At 41.0% G+C, this 17,157-nt stretch overlaps 2 protein-coding genes across 3 annotated transcripts; one reads left to right on the top strand and one right to left on the bottom strand.

Moving 5' to 3' along the window:
* Positions 1-632: 632 nt before the first annotated feature.
* Positions 633-8,497, bottom strand: LOC115016384 (protein phosphatase PTC7 homolog). 2 transcript variants are annotated; one of them, XM_029444082.1, is made up of 6 exons: positions 7,944-8,492; positions 6,032-6,211; positions 4,840-5,038; positions 3,834-3,957; positions 3,578-3,707; positions 633-3,079 (listed from the first exon to the last, which is right to left on the bottom strand). In XM_029444082.1, exons 1-6 carry the CDS (start codon positions 8,143-8,145, stop codon positions 3,021-3,023), a joined length of 894 nt encoding a protein of 297 aa, XP_029299942.1. In that variant the 5' UTR covers positions 8,146-8,492; the 3' UTR covers positions 633-3,020. The 2 variants fall into 2 exon arrangements, with proteins under 2 accessions (XP_029299942.1, XP_029299943.1); XM_029444083.1 differs by lacking the exon at positions 633-3,079 and having other exon boundaries at positions 3,577-3,707; positions 3,779-3,957; positions 7,944-8,497.
* A 629-nt stretch (positions 8,498-9,126) lies between these two features.
* On the top strand, positions 9,127-13,308 carry LOC115016383 (major prion protein-like). Its single transcript, XM_029444081.1, has 2 exons — positions 9,127-9,258; positions 9,781-13,308. The coding sequence occupies exon 2, from the start codon at positions 9,788-9,790 to the stop codon at positions 11,099-11,101; it is 1,314 nt and encodes a 437-aa protein (XP_029299941.1). The 5' UTR covers positions 9,127-9,258; positions 9,781-9,787; the 3' UTR covers positions 11,102-13,308.
* Positions 13,309-17,157: the final 3,849 nt, after the last annotated feature.

Here is a 17,157-nt window from a genome sequence, read left to right as displayed (position 1 = left end):
ATTGATCCCGAGAGAAATTCTTGTGCCAGACATTGCTCCAAAATTACAACAACATAGGAATAAAAAAACATAGAATAATCACTATAAAGTTTAAAAGAAGTAATACTAACATTAGTGCCTAGAAACACAAGAAAAGTAAGATAAAAACTAAAACAGAAAAGTAATATTGTGCAGGATATAACGTAATATTGGAAATTATATTAAAAGCAATATTAGATGATATTCAAAAGTAATATTGCAAATGATATTAAAAGATCACGTGAAATATTTCTTCATACTGCTAATAGCAGGACATTGAAATACTTAAGTAAAGTACAGGTACTTGAGTAAATGTACTTCACACCCATCTCTTCATTTATTTTTATGTTCTTTTCTAATGTCAGGCATATATGACTACAAAATGTTTATATGCACATACTGTATGAAGTACCTGCTTCAATATTTCACCATTAGTGGAGTAGCCATCATAGTAATCATAGAAAACATGGTAAATTGATTAATTTTAGTAATTTAAGTCAACTGTAACATAATCTGCTTTATTAAAGCTGTCAATCACTTTGCGAGTTTGAATGCATCCTTTGTGAGAAGTACATCTGTTTCTGAAGATGAAACATGAAAAGTACTCAAGGGAATTTAGTATAAATACTAGATTCTTTATTTAAATATTGTACATATTTAAAACATATTTACATAAATTAGACCTGCATTGTTACACTTTACACATAGGTGTATCTTTCATACACACAAACATCGCTTGCTAAAAAGAGAACAATCATACCATACAGACTGCAGAAGCACCTTTGAGAACAACTTCACAGGAGAGAAAGACCGGGGGAAAACTTTCATTTACATCAAACACTGGGCAACATGACGGAGACGAGACAAGCTTGCAATGACAGGAAAGGCCTCTTGATTGCAGGTCTAGCTATTTGTTAAGGCTGAAACTGTGCTCACACTCGTACTGTGAGCTCACAGCACCGTTACCTATCTCCCCACCACCACCTTCTGCATATGGGTTACATCTCTCTGTCAAATATAGGGCTATCTTTGAAGTAAATACAAGTTCAGAACCTTTACACACCATTTATAAACCAACAATACAAAAACAGACAACTGTGTGAGTTAACTTTGTAAAATGGTGCCAATAGCTGAGAAAGAAACCATGCAGAAAGAACAATGCTGACAGTAGGGCAGATAATATTCTAATAATAATTGTGTCCTTTATGAGTGAGGAAGAAACACCATGTTATCTTTACAGCAGGGCCTACAGAGCAGTGCCATAATCACGTGTTTATATATGGCTTTCCTTCTTTGGTTTCATAAACTTGTCTTAACCTTTGTTGCAACCAGTCACATATAACTTAAACCAAGATTATAATACAGTTTATGCCCTGATAAAACAACTTTAGGCATAGAACAAACATTTTTATCTGGCCATCACACAAGATTCAGAGCACAAGGAATTTACAGTATTGCCGTACGATGTTTGTATCAACAAAGCGTTGTGTATGACATACACAAAGAAAATGCGTCTTTGGTGGCACCCGCTTTTAAACTGTAAAGATATTGTCAAATCCACTTGGGTGAGCTGTTGGACAAAAAGGGACAGACTATCATGAGCAGAACAGTACCATCAATGCATTTGACTTATGCAATTTGATGCAGCACACACATTTACACACTCGCTACAATCATGGTGACCATAGAAGTCATGTCACGTTATATACAGACAACGGTTACATAAAAGAAGCAGCGAACAAATGTAAAAAGGAAATAAGGAACTGAGAAATAAAACAAATTTGACACACAAACACCCGATTCTTGTTAAGATAGCTGAATCTGTCATCCACAACATATTTCATATCAGCAGCCACTCCAAACTAACTTGAAAAACTAGCGTTAAAAAAATACATCTTTTTCCTTTAAACTCATACCTGACCTATCATTGCAATTGTAAGCATTCCCAGATGCTAGCTTTATCTTTGCGAGAAAAGAAATATTAACATTAAATACACCGCACATGCCAATAATGACATCTCACATGTATACCACACTCACACATCTCACATCCCTCCTACCACACGACTGTTGCAGCAATCAATCTCAGCAAAGATCTTCTTGTTCAATTCAGCGAGTGGAAGTGTGGGATTGATAAAGCTCACTTCAAGATTACCATCTATACAAGAATATATATTTATGAACCATGTGTACATCATCCACAACAGTAACGAAATATAAGAGAAAGGCCAGAACGAAGCCTTAAAAACACAAAAATATTTACAACTTATCAGGATGTGTGCAGAGAGATTCCCGAACCAAGTGATACAAACTGATCAACCTTCACATGTAAGCTCAAACAAGTGTTATGGTTTCCCTTTACAGGTTTCCTTGATCTGAGCAATTACTAGTTTACCTTTCTATTGTTCAAATACCCATGACACCAAAAACTCTCAAATCCCATTCTTTAATAACACTCATCTATTCCCAACATCAGCTTCCTCACTCCATATTTATGCTTTGTTCAAAACACATTTACAACAAGGAACAGATTATCAACTGGAACAACAGAGACAGCTAGTCAACTCTATCACTTCTCTCCCAAGAATTCCAAACTGTGGCTTACACCGTTTATGATATCGCTTTGTATACACAAGGTCTACCAGGTTTAAAAGCCCTCAGTCGAACCAAACTGGACCGTCTCCCAGTCACATCCCCTAAAAAGGCATCCCTCAGCCCGTCGTACTCAACTCCTCCGGCATCATGATCAACATGAAAATGTCCTAGCTGCCTGCTTCCTCTCAACCATTCAAACACCAAAAACAAGAGGAAGAAAAAACACAAATGTACACAGGTGAACACCGGCCCCGCAGCGAGGAGTGTGCGTCGTGTTTGTGGGCCCCCTCCCCTGTCAGCCCACAGGATGCAGTGCATTTTTTGGGAGGGCTACAGGTGGAAGACTCAGGCAGACGGGAAGGGAGGATCAGCCCCAGAGAAGCGTGCACACACTCTCAGACACACTTTCAGTCTGTATATTCAGCCACAACGGACAGCAGCACCGTGATATCATCTGGCTTCCCTCCTGCGGAACAAGACAAGAGTGTGAGGAACAGTTCTCACCAGATCATGCAGAGTATGTCTGGAATTAGTTTAAGTGCAAGGCTATTTTAAACTCACTGACACTGCATGCTGTGAGCGTGATGACATTGCTCTGTTTTTATTTAGCTTTTGTCTAGACAAGGTGAGCCAAAGTGTGAATGCAGCTAAAAAATAACACTAAATGTAAAATATCAACACACATTATAAGGATAGAAAAAATATTCTATTTCCTTATTTATTTGAAATAAATAAAATATAACAATTATATGGTATTTAATATATTTTATAATAATATATCCATTTCAAATATGTGTACTATCAAACCAAACTTGCAGTAAGGAGTTGCAGTTAAAATTGACAAGCGATAGTGATGACAATTGTCCTTCGATAAGGAAAAAGGCCATTTAGGTTTAACATCTTTTAATAACGCCTGAGTTACATGTACCGTTTAAAGCAGCGTCTGAAGCCCAGTGCAACTTACCTCTCACATTCAGGCCATTGTCACAGGCAAACTGTGCAAAAGGAGACATATAATTGGGGTCGTAGGCAAGGTCGTGAGCTTGCTTTGCAATACTCTGTGCAGTCTGCAGGACGCTGTCATAGTTGCTAGTCTGAAATGGTCAAAAGTAAAAACCATTACATTCGAAAGTCATAAAATATGTCTGCACATATGTTCACTTACAACTAGATGCAGTATGTGAGAAAGCTTGAATAAACTGATCTTCAGGAAGTGACACCTTGAGTTTTTTGAGCTCTTGAAGAATCATGTAGTCTGGCATGTTGTCAAAAAGACCATCGGTTGCCGTCAGGATGATGTCACCGAGCTGCACGTCAAAGGAGGAGCTGTCAGCTGCTTCTGGACTAGAGGGAACAAGTTGGGCATGGAAAGATCAGTCACAAGGGTAACAGGAGCATGTGGCACCTGAGCTCCTTTCATCAGTTTCCAATATGGAAAGAAGTAGGACAGAAGTCACTCTGAAAACTTAGGCGCTGGACGCAATGTGGACATTTAATCTCACCGCTGACTCAGAACCAGCCTGCCCGGTGTTTCCTTGCAGATGTCCCGGCTCTGCTGGTGCCATATCGAAGACTGAAGTGTATTTACTGAGAGCCTTTAACCTTATGTTCGAGCTTCGTCTTGAAGGGTTACATTTTAAGGTGGCACACCATAGAGCAATAAATGTAAATCTTAAACTTTATTTCATACCTGAAGAACAGGATTAAACCAGTGGGGGAAATAAAGAATTCAAAAACAGGACCTTGAGACGACTCTAAACCTTCACCTTTAAAATCAAATGAAACGTAACCCAAAACAATAAACTATAAAAAGGGTATGACGGGATTTTCCATGCGGGTGATATAAGAAGACATGATCCAGAAGTTAAGGTGACTGTGTGGAGGCGTAGCCTAGTTTTGCCAGGAGTGTGATGCCAAAGCAGGTCTCGTTTATTCTGCAAACACTGTCTGAAAGTTCCTACTGCAACTATGTTTGCTGTCCACATGAGAGAATGCTGGATGCTTAAAAAAAATATCCAATTTGACTCAGTTATCTAAGTATGAATTGTTTGGAAGCAAATATTAAAGTGAACATGTCTGTGTTTTAAGCATTTGCTTTGCAAAATGACATGCTCTCGAAACTACGGCACATGCAGAGGTTCAAAGCTGAACCAGGAAGTAGCTCAGCAACACTCCTGAAGTATATTCTTTAAATCACAAGGATGCATCTAACACTGAGCTACTGACCTGTCACTGAGCACCACTCCTTCAGCTCCAGGAGGAGCGATGGATAGCTGGAAGGGCGTGTTAAAGTAGTGCTGTTGCTCATCTGAGCGATGTACCACCTCTCCTCCCCGAACCACGAGAAAACCTGAGTCTCCGAGGTTACACATGTGTAGCCGGTGATTCCGTCGATCCAGAACCACGATACAGGCTGTGCTGCTCCCTGAAAACAGAGGAGAGGAAAGCAACAATAAAATTAGGAATGCATATATGAGGGTTAACCAGTGAAAAAGACACTGATGTCAGTTGTAAAAAAAGCAAACAAATCCATTCCAGACAGGCAGAACAGAAGTGAGATCGAATGCTCCTCCACCAGAACATCACTGCCTTTGTGTGCATCTTCCCCGTGAATTTCATGCGTCCACAGTTGAGAGATTATTATGACAAAACAAAGGGTCATGGACGGTGCCTGTCCCAGACACCCAGTGACTGCGGCTTTAGGTGCCAACAGTCCAAGTAACCTTGAGTAGGGAAGGTCATGCACACTCCCTGGAACAGCTTCCCAAAATAAAAGACCATTTAACAAACATCGTGACAAGGGGGACGGAGGTTAACATTTAGTGTACGTGCTGGCTGTAAATCTTGGTCACATGTTTGACATGTGCACGGTTACTGGCCCGCCTGCAGTGTCAGTTACCGTTGGATTCTTGACCTTTTAAACTCAGCTATGGAGACAGAATGTTTACCCTGCGTAAAATGAAAGCCGTTTGGGCCAAGGACACCGAGTCTCAAATTCCAAGTGAACATAACATAACAAGTTAATTAAAAGTTAGTTAGTTACCTCACATGCATCACTGCGGGTCTCAGCCTCAACGATAACCAACAGCCCTCACACAAAAATAACACTGGGTGAAGCTGAAGTTCTGTGCTCAAACATTTGTTTTCTGTTTTGTTCATTTATTGCTTCATCCTTTCATGCACTTTTCTCCCAGGTTGGAAAAAGTAATTTGACATACAATTTAGATGGCATAACTCGTAATAGGTTATGCGCCTTGCTGAGGAAGGCCACCACTAATATTCTGACTCATCCTGCAGCTTTGTTATGCATTTGTCCGAGTGTGGCTGGTCACATGGGAAGCATGACTCGCTCCCCCACTGACTGTATGTGTACCAAAGTGTATCATCTGTATGTGGTTTTGTGTCCGTGTGTACTCACCTAGCAGGGGAACTTTGTTCTGTAGCAGCTCAAAGTAGCCGGACGTCAGGATACCCACTGGGTTACTGGGAGTGAAGCGTCCCTCCTTCACCAGTCGCTCACAGGTTCTCATTAATGTGGCGGAGAACTGAGACGGGTCGACACCGTAGTCACGCCATCCACCTACGCCATCTGCAACACCTGATGGATAAAGGGGAATAACGTTTTAATACAATCATACTAACTGAAATTTGTCTTAATCTGATTACTCTGTATTTGTGTGCATGCATGTAAACACAGTCAGTGTATAGCTGGACATATTTATTTTTGTCTCTATGATTTCATTTGAAAGTTTCATGTTGCACTAAAGTTCTTAATAAAATACGGAGTACTTTTTATTTGTTATGCGTTTAATTCACACAGGACTATATCAAAATAAGCCCTACCGTGTAGTTATATCATATTGACCATTTATTTATTGAATTACAAGAAAACACACATCGTGAAATTACCTATATCGGGAGAGAAGACTTTGGACTGCCCAGCTCTAATTGTTAATTGTACTAGGACCCACACTTTCATTGTTGTGAAGCACCACATGTCGTTCTAATATTATGACTGCAGCAGCAGTTCGTTTCTTTGCCTGTAGAAGGCGACATCATCATCCAAACCAGACACACACACACACACAGCTGTTGTGGGGAATAACTCCATTTAAAAACTTTTGGAGATTAATCAAACGCAAAAGAGAAAGTGGCAAGAGCAAACAGTCCTCGACTGAAATGCAGCGCTGCATCACCCAACATCTAAACGAATCCTTGTTTACTTTTTAAAAATAGATTTCCAAAAGGTCAGCTGTAGAACAAGGAAAAAGTGCATATTCATCTTCAAAGCACATTTGTATAGTATATCGCAGTGATAGCATGTCTATGTACATCACTCTGTGATCACATGAGCATGCTTCTCCTCTAATTCACTGTTCACTCATCCAACATTTAGCAACAATATCTTATGGTTTTTATGGTATTGTTTCCATGCTGTTACTTTAGTTTCATTTTCTATTAGTATGCAGGTGGAAATCCCCTCAAATAAGCAAAACGAAAATCTCCTTTGCACTGCTGAAAGAAGAGGATCAGCATCTGTCATGATGATCCCCACCCCCAGTCCACTTCAGAGGAGTTTACTACACATTTTACTACCAAGCTAGCCCTGGTGGGGGTTTGTTTCCTAAGAGATGGCTGATTGTACTTCACATCGCCAGCCTAAACATTACACACTAAACACACACCGTGTAGGTGTCGACAAAGCCACGTGGTTAGTCAAGTATTCGCTGTGTTTACCCTCTCTGGGCGGTGAGGACAAAGCAATTACACTCAGCTAAATGCTAGCAGGCTACTGATGCTAATAGCAATATGGCTGCCTCCATGCTCATCCATTCTGACCTTTGCAAGACATTGTGGTGTTAAGTCTAAGATGTTGCAATAAAGCCTTTTTTCCAGTCATGACACTTGTAATGAAGCTTATCTATGTCTCCTAATTTGATGCGTTTGTTATCTTGCATCACCGCTTTGTATTCTCCTATTAGAGCCCATCTAGGTGAAAGGTCATCCGGGGTTTCACTTCAAAACTACCCGCTAACGGCACTTAGGCGCAGTTTGATCATAAAGAGACACACCTGCAGCTGCATTGATCTTCTATAAGTATTGTCCCGTGTTGAATTAAGCGTAAGCTAATAGAACAGTGACAATGGTGGGGGGGGGGGGGGGGGGGGGGGGGGGAGTTATGGCTCTGATTTTTGAGGGTGTGGGAACAATTATGTTTTAATTTGAGGGGTCGGTGCACGTTGCACATTGAAGGTCACCTGAGCAAAGAGGGTGTCTAACATGCATCTGCAACCCAATTAGTGTGAGTGTGTGTGTGTTTCATGCCTTACCTAAAACATCTGCGTTCTTGTTCTGCGCAATGAAGCAGGCATCATCTCCGTAGCACATCCCTTTCTTCAGGATCCCCTTACGAAAGTCTTTACCGAAGCCACAGCTGGCGGAGATCAGGCTGTAGTCCCGACTGTCCGTCTGAGACAGTCCGCCCAGGACAGCCCTGGCTACCAGTCTGCCATAAGACAGTACGGATAACATCCCCTAGCAAGCAGCAAGCACGTCTTGTTTTGAGCACAACACGCTGTCGTCTCTCTCTCTCTACCCGGCCCCGGCCGCCTGCCTGCTCGGCTACTTCTTCTTTTCAATCCCCGGCTGTCTCTCTTTATCCGTCCATTCGCTCGCGACTGGTCCGCTTCCGTGAAATAGTAACGTAACCCTCGCAGTTGCTAACTCTACTAAAAGCCAACGTCCACCCGGGCAGTTTATGTCTCAGGTGTACATTTCATGGACGCAGTTCCTCCGCTGGGTTCTCTCCTTACCGACATGTTTCCGCTGTGTATACCGGAGAAAGCTGCGAGTACATACGGGTGTTTGACCGTTTACAACATTGACGTCATGACTCATCGACATCAGCCAATCACAGAGCAGACCAACGGACCCGCAGTTACTGCGCAGGCTTCAGAGATGCACTTGTTTTATGTATCTGGACGTAACGGATGGACGCTGGGCCGAGCCATTGGCACCGTCACGCCTATCTATAATATGGCACATTTGTGTTAATATTACTGTTGCATTGTTGCAACTGTCCCCATCCCTATCAGTCTTATCAAAACAGACCACACAACATTATTTCCCCACATAAACAAGTTATTGTGCGGTACATAAAAGGATTTACTACCTTTTATTTTCATTATTTACAATTTATGCAATTGAATTATTTTTGTATTTTGTATTGTTTTATTTTTAGATATTAGGCCTATAGTTTATTTATACTCAGACACCATGTCAGTCACATAAGGATTTTAATACTGTGTTCAACCTGCCTTGTAAATTATAATTTGCGGTTTAATGAAGAGGGGGGGGGGGAAATGGTATAATAATTTAATAGGCTTTTAAAAGTAAAACACAAAATATGAAAATATGACGTTTTTATTAGTATTGGTGGTTTTTGGCTTCATTATGATTATCGCATCGACGTCACCGCAAACTGTTCCCACCTCTATTCCATACAGGCACATGCTGTACATTAAAACGAGCGCACCCCAGCTAGACGAAGCCACCCAGGGCCAGAGCACATAACAGATCAGGGAGTGAGCGAGAGAGGACAACAACGCATTACCAACGAAGTAACAGACAAATCGTTTGTTCACGGTAAGAAATAATTCAGTTATAGGATACTCTGTGATGATGCTATATATAATAATGTAAGTCTGGTGGTTTAGACTCGACGCGAGAAAATAACATTGTAGTGTGAAGTAGCGTGTGTGGTCATGTTCAAGCTGATGGGCAGGTTGATAATGATGCAATGATGTGTGCTCACTGTTTTTAAAAATATCAACAGGATATCGTTTTGTCGTATTGGTTATGGCTGGCATAGTGATTTAATTTATTTAGGACTTTTTCTTTTTAGATTAACCAAATGATGGGATAATAATGCTAACGCTTGAATATCTTTGACATTTAATTACGATTTTCTTTCGATTGATTAAGACTATCTTGTTTTAAGAATATAAATGGTTAGCCAATATAATAATCCATTCTTGCTTTTTATTTTAATTAATAGGTAGCACAAGGCTATTTTGCATGTCATCCTAAAAACAGGGAAATAAATGTTTGTTTTTATAATGCTTAATTGTTTTTATGATCATTACCATGAAACATTTTTCTCATTAGGTCTATAATGGGGAGGTTGTGTGAGGTGGCTCTTGTGTCCCTTCTTTTTGTGTTTCTCCTGAACACTGAATCAACATGGGCTAAACGAGGAAGCAGCAGCAGCAAGAAAACCTCATCGTCTTCCAGCAACAAAGGTGGGACACAGTCGAAACCATCCTCTCAGCCAGGAAGTTACCCCCGACAGCCACAGAGTCCCAATAGAAACAGCAATCCATATCCTGGTGGTGGAAGTTATCCAGGCAAGACTAATCCAGGAGGAGTTCCTAGACAAAACCCACCAAATAATCCAGGAGTCGGTAGTAACCCAAACCAGTATCCTGGTAGAGCCAATCCTGGAGGTTATCCAAACCAGAACCCTGCACCTGGATATCCAGCCGCTGGGGGGTATCCTAACCAAAACCCAGGGAGAGGGAATTATCCAAATCAACATCCACCAGCAGGAGGTGCCTACCCCAACCAATATCCAGGCAGAGCTGGCAACCCAGGAGGATATCCTAACCAGTACCCAGGTGCAGGAGGCTACCCAGGTGCAGGAGGCTACCCAGTCAGAGGGGGAAATACAGGACAGGGGTGGGGTCAGCCTCCTGCGTATCCAGGGGGTGGTTACCCCGGTGGAGCAGCTGGCGGTTACACCAACTGGAACCCAAATAATAAGATCATGAGTCCCCGCTTTGGTGGAGGCTATGGTGGAGGATATGGGGGTGGAGGATATGGGGGTGGTCATGGGATGGGAGGGGGGTCTCCTTTCTCTCGTTCTGTGCAGGGTATGGGCTACCAGCCCCAGTCTTCAGGTTTTGCCAAAAAAGCCATGTTGGCGGCAGGCGTTGGTGCTGTGGCTGGGATGGCCGTTGGATATGGATTAGGGCGCTTCCCACGACCACACTTCAATTTCCGCAACCCTGAAGAAGAGCAATACTACAACAGCTACATGTACCGCCGTTATGGCACCCAGTCCACAGATGAAAAGGACTATGGCCGTGATTATGTCTACAAGCCTCCTCCGCGGGCGGAGACTTACGACAAGTTCATGGAGCGCTGCATGAATAGGACTGACCTTCTCAAAGATCAAGGGGTCACGCCTAAGAGTGAAGATGATCATGACACCGTTGGCATCGAGGAGATTGGATACCCATCCCTAATTGAGCAGGTGAAGTCCCGGCGCTGTGTTGAGGAGTTCATGATATACTCTGAGCGCTTTCTGCAGCAACGAAAAGCTGAGCAGCAACTCCAGCCAAGTCGCAGCAGCCCTCTGAGCTACGGGGTGATTCAACTTATCACCTCCCTCCTGATGCTTCTTTCCAGCATGCTCCTTCTCCAGTGAGAACAAGTAGTGCTCCTTTTACCATTCCCCAAATGGATTTCTACTTCCTCCGTTATATCTGCACGTCCACATACTACTAATGTATATTATCTCCATAGCAACCTCTCCGGGTCATATTTAGTCAATCTTCTATTATCAATGTGTATATACTAAGTAATGGAGTCAGTTTTAAGAGGCAGCAGGCAGTTACATTTTAGAGATCAACAGCTGTGTGTCGTACAAGCTGCACTATTACTTTCTGTTAATTATTTTAGGAATCAGTTTAGCATCTCTGTTATTTTGCACTTTTTTACTACGCACTGAATGCATATAAAACAGATTCAGCGTGCTTTAGTTCAGTTTTAGTGACCATTTATTGTGACAGTTTGTCTGCTACTGTGTAAAATAGGAATATGACATTAAGGCTTTAAAATATGTACAAAAATATACAACTAACATCATTCCATCATTCATACAGCCTTTTCATCTGTTCTGGACAATTCAACAGACTGATTGTGTAATTGGTTAAATATGTTTAATCAAAGGGGAAATCTGATTTAATCAAATATAAAAGAATGTGTAACCTTGTCTAAGATAATGTCTTAAGCACAGTGCAGGTGTAGTTATCACTTCCAAATAATGTAGTTCGAAAATGGGAACAAACGGAAAGTTGATCTTCAGCTGTTTTTTCTAAGGACCACTGGAAGAAAAGAAGATACGTTATACATGAGAAAGGAACGCATACATGCCTTCAGTCCACCACGTGATTGGTTTGCTCAGCATGATGATCTGTGGTGATGATTGGCTCTGCATTGTTATTCTCATAAAACACTTGTTTGTTTGCAAATCAAGACACATTTCCCTCATGATCACCACACTGGGAGACATCATGTAACCGTGATGGGAAATGTTGGAGGCCATGTCCCGTTGGACAAATGGTTTAACTATCCCACATTTAAACACTTGTATGACAGAAATCAAAACAAGTCCAGCCCCCCTCCTTCTCAGGTACATAACACTCACGCATTGTTTGTTGCCTGTAAAATCCTGGATTGCATGTAATAGCTATTGACAGTCAGTGAGCATGTGTCCTTTGATGTGCAGCTAATGTCGTCATTAGAGGTGTAGTGATGTCGCTATCCTGCCTGCAGCTCTTTGAGGTCAATTTGTTGACTATTGCACCTGATGCTTTAAACCTGTGCAGTGCTACATGCAGTTTGGGCAAAGCTGAGGTTCGATTTGAGGTTTTCAACAGATAAGGTCCACAGCAATTCAATACTTTAATCCTAAACTCTGGCCTCTAGAACTAAGCTTTCTGTAACCTTACTCATCACACATCTCTTCCTGTCGTGTGATGTCGTTGGAGAGTGAGATTTAGAGACATTGCCACATGTTGGCGGGTCTGTAGATACCTTTTCACAAACGCTAGCCTCCTCTGGCTCTTCATGGTGTTTGTATCTCAATGAATTACACATTTTGTCTCCTTTTCCTCCCACTGGGTTTGTGAGATTGTGTATTACTGAAGTTTATCTGTAAATCTTTATCTTTTATCTGTTTTAATTACTTCTTTGCCTCTGGGTTTTGTGAAGCACTTTGTAACTGTGTGTTTCGAAAAATGCTACTGGAAATGAAGTTTGCAGGCTTTTTAAGGAAGTTTTACCCCAAGTAAATGTTCAGTTTAAAGAAAAACTGTGTAAATTTGAGCTATTTTGACAGAGTACTGCACACACACACACACACACACACACACACACACGCACACACAATGTTTAGTGTGTAGTAACGAAGAAAGTGAAGCGAACGCTGTCTAAATGTTGACAGTTTATCTGGAAGTGATATGCACTGTTGTATAGTAATTTTATTTTGTTCTTCTTCATTATTATTATGTCTTCCTTCGTATTTCACTTTTATTGCTTAAACCTCTGGGTTATTTGTTTTCATGCTGCACTCACAGGGTTTCTGTATTGTTGATTCTGGCTAAATGTTTCCAGTTAATTTGAAATGACAATTTGAGATTTTCATACTATCTAGACTAGAATATCTGTAAAGTGCACTTAGTTCTCTTTAGGTTGAGATATTCTGTAACCGTCATTGAGCTCATATTGGGAGGACAGACATCTAAACCTTCTGCTTTTGACTTGCACTTGTTAATGCTTTGGGTTACTAATATGATTTAATATAGTTTGTCATGGATGTTTATGTGTTAAATAAAATCAGTTACACAATAAGGGTTTCTGCCTAAATTATATAATTACACAAACACTGTCACATCTTCTGGTTCTCAAAGTGTACAATAATAGTATAAAATAACAGTATAGTTACTCACAGTTCAACTTCACCATTGAGTTTGACTACAAGCACATCTGCAGTATCACGGGACATCTATGAATTTGAAAACTTTACACTTTTATTTAAGGCAAATCTTTTTATTTACCAGTAATACATTTAATGTGATTAGTTGAATGAAAACAAAAAACAAACAAAAAAATAAAATATATATATATATAGCTGCAACAATCAGTCGCTAGGCAGAACAGTTAAAATGATGTAATATAATAATCAATTCCCTCATTTGATGGTTCCAGCTTCTCAAAAGGGAGAATTGGCTGCTCTTACATTATAGGACATTTTATATTTTGGGGTTTGGATTTGAACAGTACAAGACATTTGATGTTGTCAATTATGTTTTCACTTGTATTTTTAGGCTTTTTTCTAATGTTTTAGACCAAATTATTAATTGATAGATCCATTGATCAAAATAAATTCCTAAATGTAGTCACTCATTGATACGCAGTCTGAGTTTCCTATTAATGTTTTTTTTGATGGTAGTCGAGTCGAAGTTAAGTATATTTAGTCAGTAATAACACTGGAATTAGCCCGTAAAATAATGCCGTAGAATGAGAAAATATTGCACCCTATATAGAACAATAACAGTACAGGAAGGATAATTTGTTCAAAGGAGCTTTTATTGCACTTGATTTGATGCTTGACTGCCTCACAGTGATCAGCTGTGTTACATGTCTCTTATCCAGGCTGCTAAGAGGAAAGACACCACATGTCCAAGTGTGAGATAGATGTTAGTCGTGGGAGCGGGGGCAGCCGCCTTAACAAAGGCTCTCCAGCGAGACTGGTTGTGAAATCTTTGGCCTTCGTTGTGGTAAAGCCGTTGATCTTGGTCAGACGTCTTATGGCCGTGATGATTCCCAGATTTGTGCTTTGACCTACCAAAGAGCCCCAGCCCGTACCCGGTGCCTGTGCCTCCCAGCATCCCGGCTGCCGCTGCTGCTCCCGCCCACTTCTTCAGGCCCTGCTTGGAGAGGCCTCGGCTCTTGGAGGGAGGCGCTTTGTCATCGTCATCTTTCCCCCGACCCTTGAAGCCACGTTTACTGTAAGCACCTGGGCAGAGAGCTGCCATGAGCAACAATACAACCCACAGTGAGAGAAGCTTCTGCTGGCCCGTCATTACTGGAGATCTGCAGAAACACACCTACATGTACAAATAAAAGAGTGGCAGGTGAAGGCCGAGGGGGAACAACCTGAGCCAGGTCACATTAAAATAGATTTAGCTGTCTTTGTGTTTTTGCACGGTATATTTTCTCTTTTCTTTGAGAGACAAAGAGAAAGAGAGGTTTGTAGAGTCTGTTGGCTGTCGTTCAAACTGGCATTAAAGCTTTTGATTGAGTTCACTGCACATCCAAGGTCACATGCTCACCAGCACTAACACAACAGACATCCAGAACTATCCACATGCTCTGTCAACACAGGGATGAGCCAGGCATTATGTGTGTGATGCATATTTCTCCATTTCATGATGCATTTGCTTTTCCTAGCTCTGATAAGCAATGTAAATTACAGAAAATATTAATGTAATATCAAAGCGTGTGGATATGCAACTCTATGTATCATTGCAATGCACCTGGAAAGAGATTCCTTCTACATCTTAAAATCACACAGGTATGTGCTGATACCATCCATTATGAACTTAATAACATAAAATAAAGAATAGACTTTAATGTTTTAGTTTTTACCTTTCTGATCGGTCACACCGAGAGGTCGTGATGCTGGAGCGGCAATCCTTTGTCAAACCGCAACGCTTACTGCACAGAATAGCAGCATTTTGGTATCAGCATCAGTTACACACCAGCATCCACTCAACAGAGCCAGCACAGCTCCTCCCCAAAACAAACACTGATTTGCTATTGGTTCCAGATCAATAATACAATACATGTTGAATGATTTTGGCTGATGGTGCCATTTCACATACAGATGCAACACCTAGTTTTCTCCCATTATTCTCCAAATGTAAAGGCTGCTTTAAAAACAAAACATATTACTGTCTACATCAGGGGTGGGAAATAAATGTTTACAAGTGGCCACATGAGAAACCCGAGCTGTATTGGAGGGCCGAATCAACAATAAATTGAACTTAATTCTGCTCAATATTCATTTTCTCCCATTGTAAAAAGCAGAACATTATATATTTTGATTAGCTGCGACTGGTAATCAAAAGAATAAGGATATTCTCTTGTGGGTCAAATAGGAAAATACACCTACAGAAGTAATAAACAGTAAAAACAATCATTACATCAGTATTTTTCACAAACCAATACTGAAAAGGTGTTTTACAGTATGTAAAGATAAGCAAGTAATCAACTTTATACAAAAAGCAATAAGTGAAAAATGTTGGACTTTTGAAGAGAATGTGACAGAAATTAACCCTGAACAGAAACTGTGGTCTTGGATCAGTATATGTGTAATAATACAAAGTGTATTTAGATCATAGGAGGCTATGTGGTTGCAGAGATAACATACCTGGAAGAATCTCTCTACGTCAGGCTCCAGCATATCTTAAAGATCTCATAGTACCTTATAAACCAACTAGAGCATTGTGCTCACAGACTGCAGGGTTACTTGTGGTTCCTAGAGTCTCTAAGAGTACAATGGGAGCCAGAGCCTTCAGCTATCAAGCTCCTCTCCAGTGGAACCAGCTTCCAGTTTGTGTTCGGGAGGCAGACATACCTCTCCACATTTAAGAGCAGGCTAAAGACTTTCCTTTTTGATAAAGCTTATAGTTAGGGCTGGCTCAGGTTTGCCCTGGATCAGCCCCTGGTTATGCTGCTATAGGCTTAGACTGCCGGGGGACACCTCCCTGCTCTCTTCCTTCTCTTCCTCTCTCCTCCCCTCCCTCTCTTCTTCTCCCTCTCTATCTGTATGCATTTATGTAAATGTATGTTACTAGCTCATCATCCGGGGTATCATCCCCGGAGTGTCTGTGTCTCATGTGGCAGGTTGCCACTGATAAAGTTTACGTCAGGATTATGAATCGTGGCCTGCGCCTGCTGCCCTGGTCCTGCTGGACACCTTTTTGACATTTTCCTGGATTCATCCATACTTTCTATTTTTTTTTCCAACACAACATAATTTCTGTCAAATGTTGTATTTGTACTATGTTGTTTATCCTGTACACACGACATCTATTGCACGTCTGTCCGTCCTGGGAGAGGGATCCCTCCTCAGTTGCTCTCCCTGAGGTTTCTTCCATGTTTCCCCCTTTAATTATGGGATTTCTTTTAGGAAGTTTTTCCTTGTGCGATGCGAGGGTCTAAGGACAGAGGATGTCGTAACCTGTACAGTCTGTAACGCACACTGAGACAAATGTGTAATTTGTGATATTGGGCTATACAAATAAATTTGATTTGATTTGATTTGATTTGGAAGCACAACACAACAATAACAAACAGAGCTGTTCATTCAGAAAGCCGTTAAGAGAAAATCCAGAACTTGAAACTGACCAAAACCTTTTGACCTTCTAATTTACAATTAATATACAGAAAATAGAGTACAAGAGATGTCGAGTTGGGAATGAGAACAGGTTGCATCTCGAGTCTTCAGTATCAGAGTATCTTTGTTCTGTACTTTGGCTGAGTTAATACTTCATCTTACTTACAGTCATGATCCAGACGAACAAGCGATTTATCAAGATAAGGAAAGATATGGAAATATCCATCATGCATAAGCAAAAGAGAGTAAGTCAAATATAACTGAGCACTCGAACAAGCACAGCAGGGTCTAAGAAT

The sequence above is a fragment of the Cottoperca gobio genome, chromosome 12, assembly GCF_900634415.1.
Source record: "Cottoperca gobio chromosome 12, fCotGob3.1, whole genome shotgun sequence".
Lineage (NCBI taxonomy): Eukaryota > Metazoa > Chordata > Actinopteri > Perciformes > Bovichtidae > Cottoperca > Cottoperca gobio.
The sequence above is the reverse complement of the archived record's forward strand: the minus strand, read 5'-3'. Positions and strand labels throughout refer to the sequence as shown.

What these genes read in the sequence shown, in the direction of transcription:
- LOC115016383 (XM_029444081.1), top strand. Translation starts at nt 9,788, where the DNA reads ATGGGGAGGTTGTGTGAGGTGGCTCTTGTGTCCCTTCTTTTTGTGTTT.
- LOC115016384 (XM_029444082.1), bottom strand. Translation starts at nt 8,145, where the DNA reads ATGTTATCCGTACTGTCTTATGGCAGACTGGTAGCCAGGGCTGTCCTG. An exon ending in GAACAAAGTTCCCCTGCTAG is followed by an intron (nt 5,039 to 6,031) that starts GTGAGTACACAC and finishes CTCTGTTTTCAG; the next exon opens with GGAGCAGCACAGCCTGTATC. An exon ending in GGAGTGGTGCTCAGTGACAG is followed by an intron (nt 3,958 to 4,839) that starts GTCAGTAGCTCA and finishes TGTTCCCTCTAG; the next exon opens with TCCAGAAGCAGCTGACAGCT.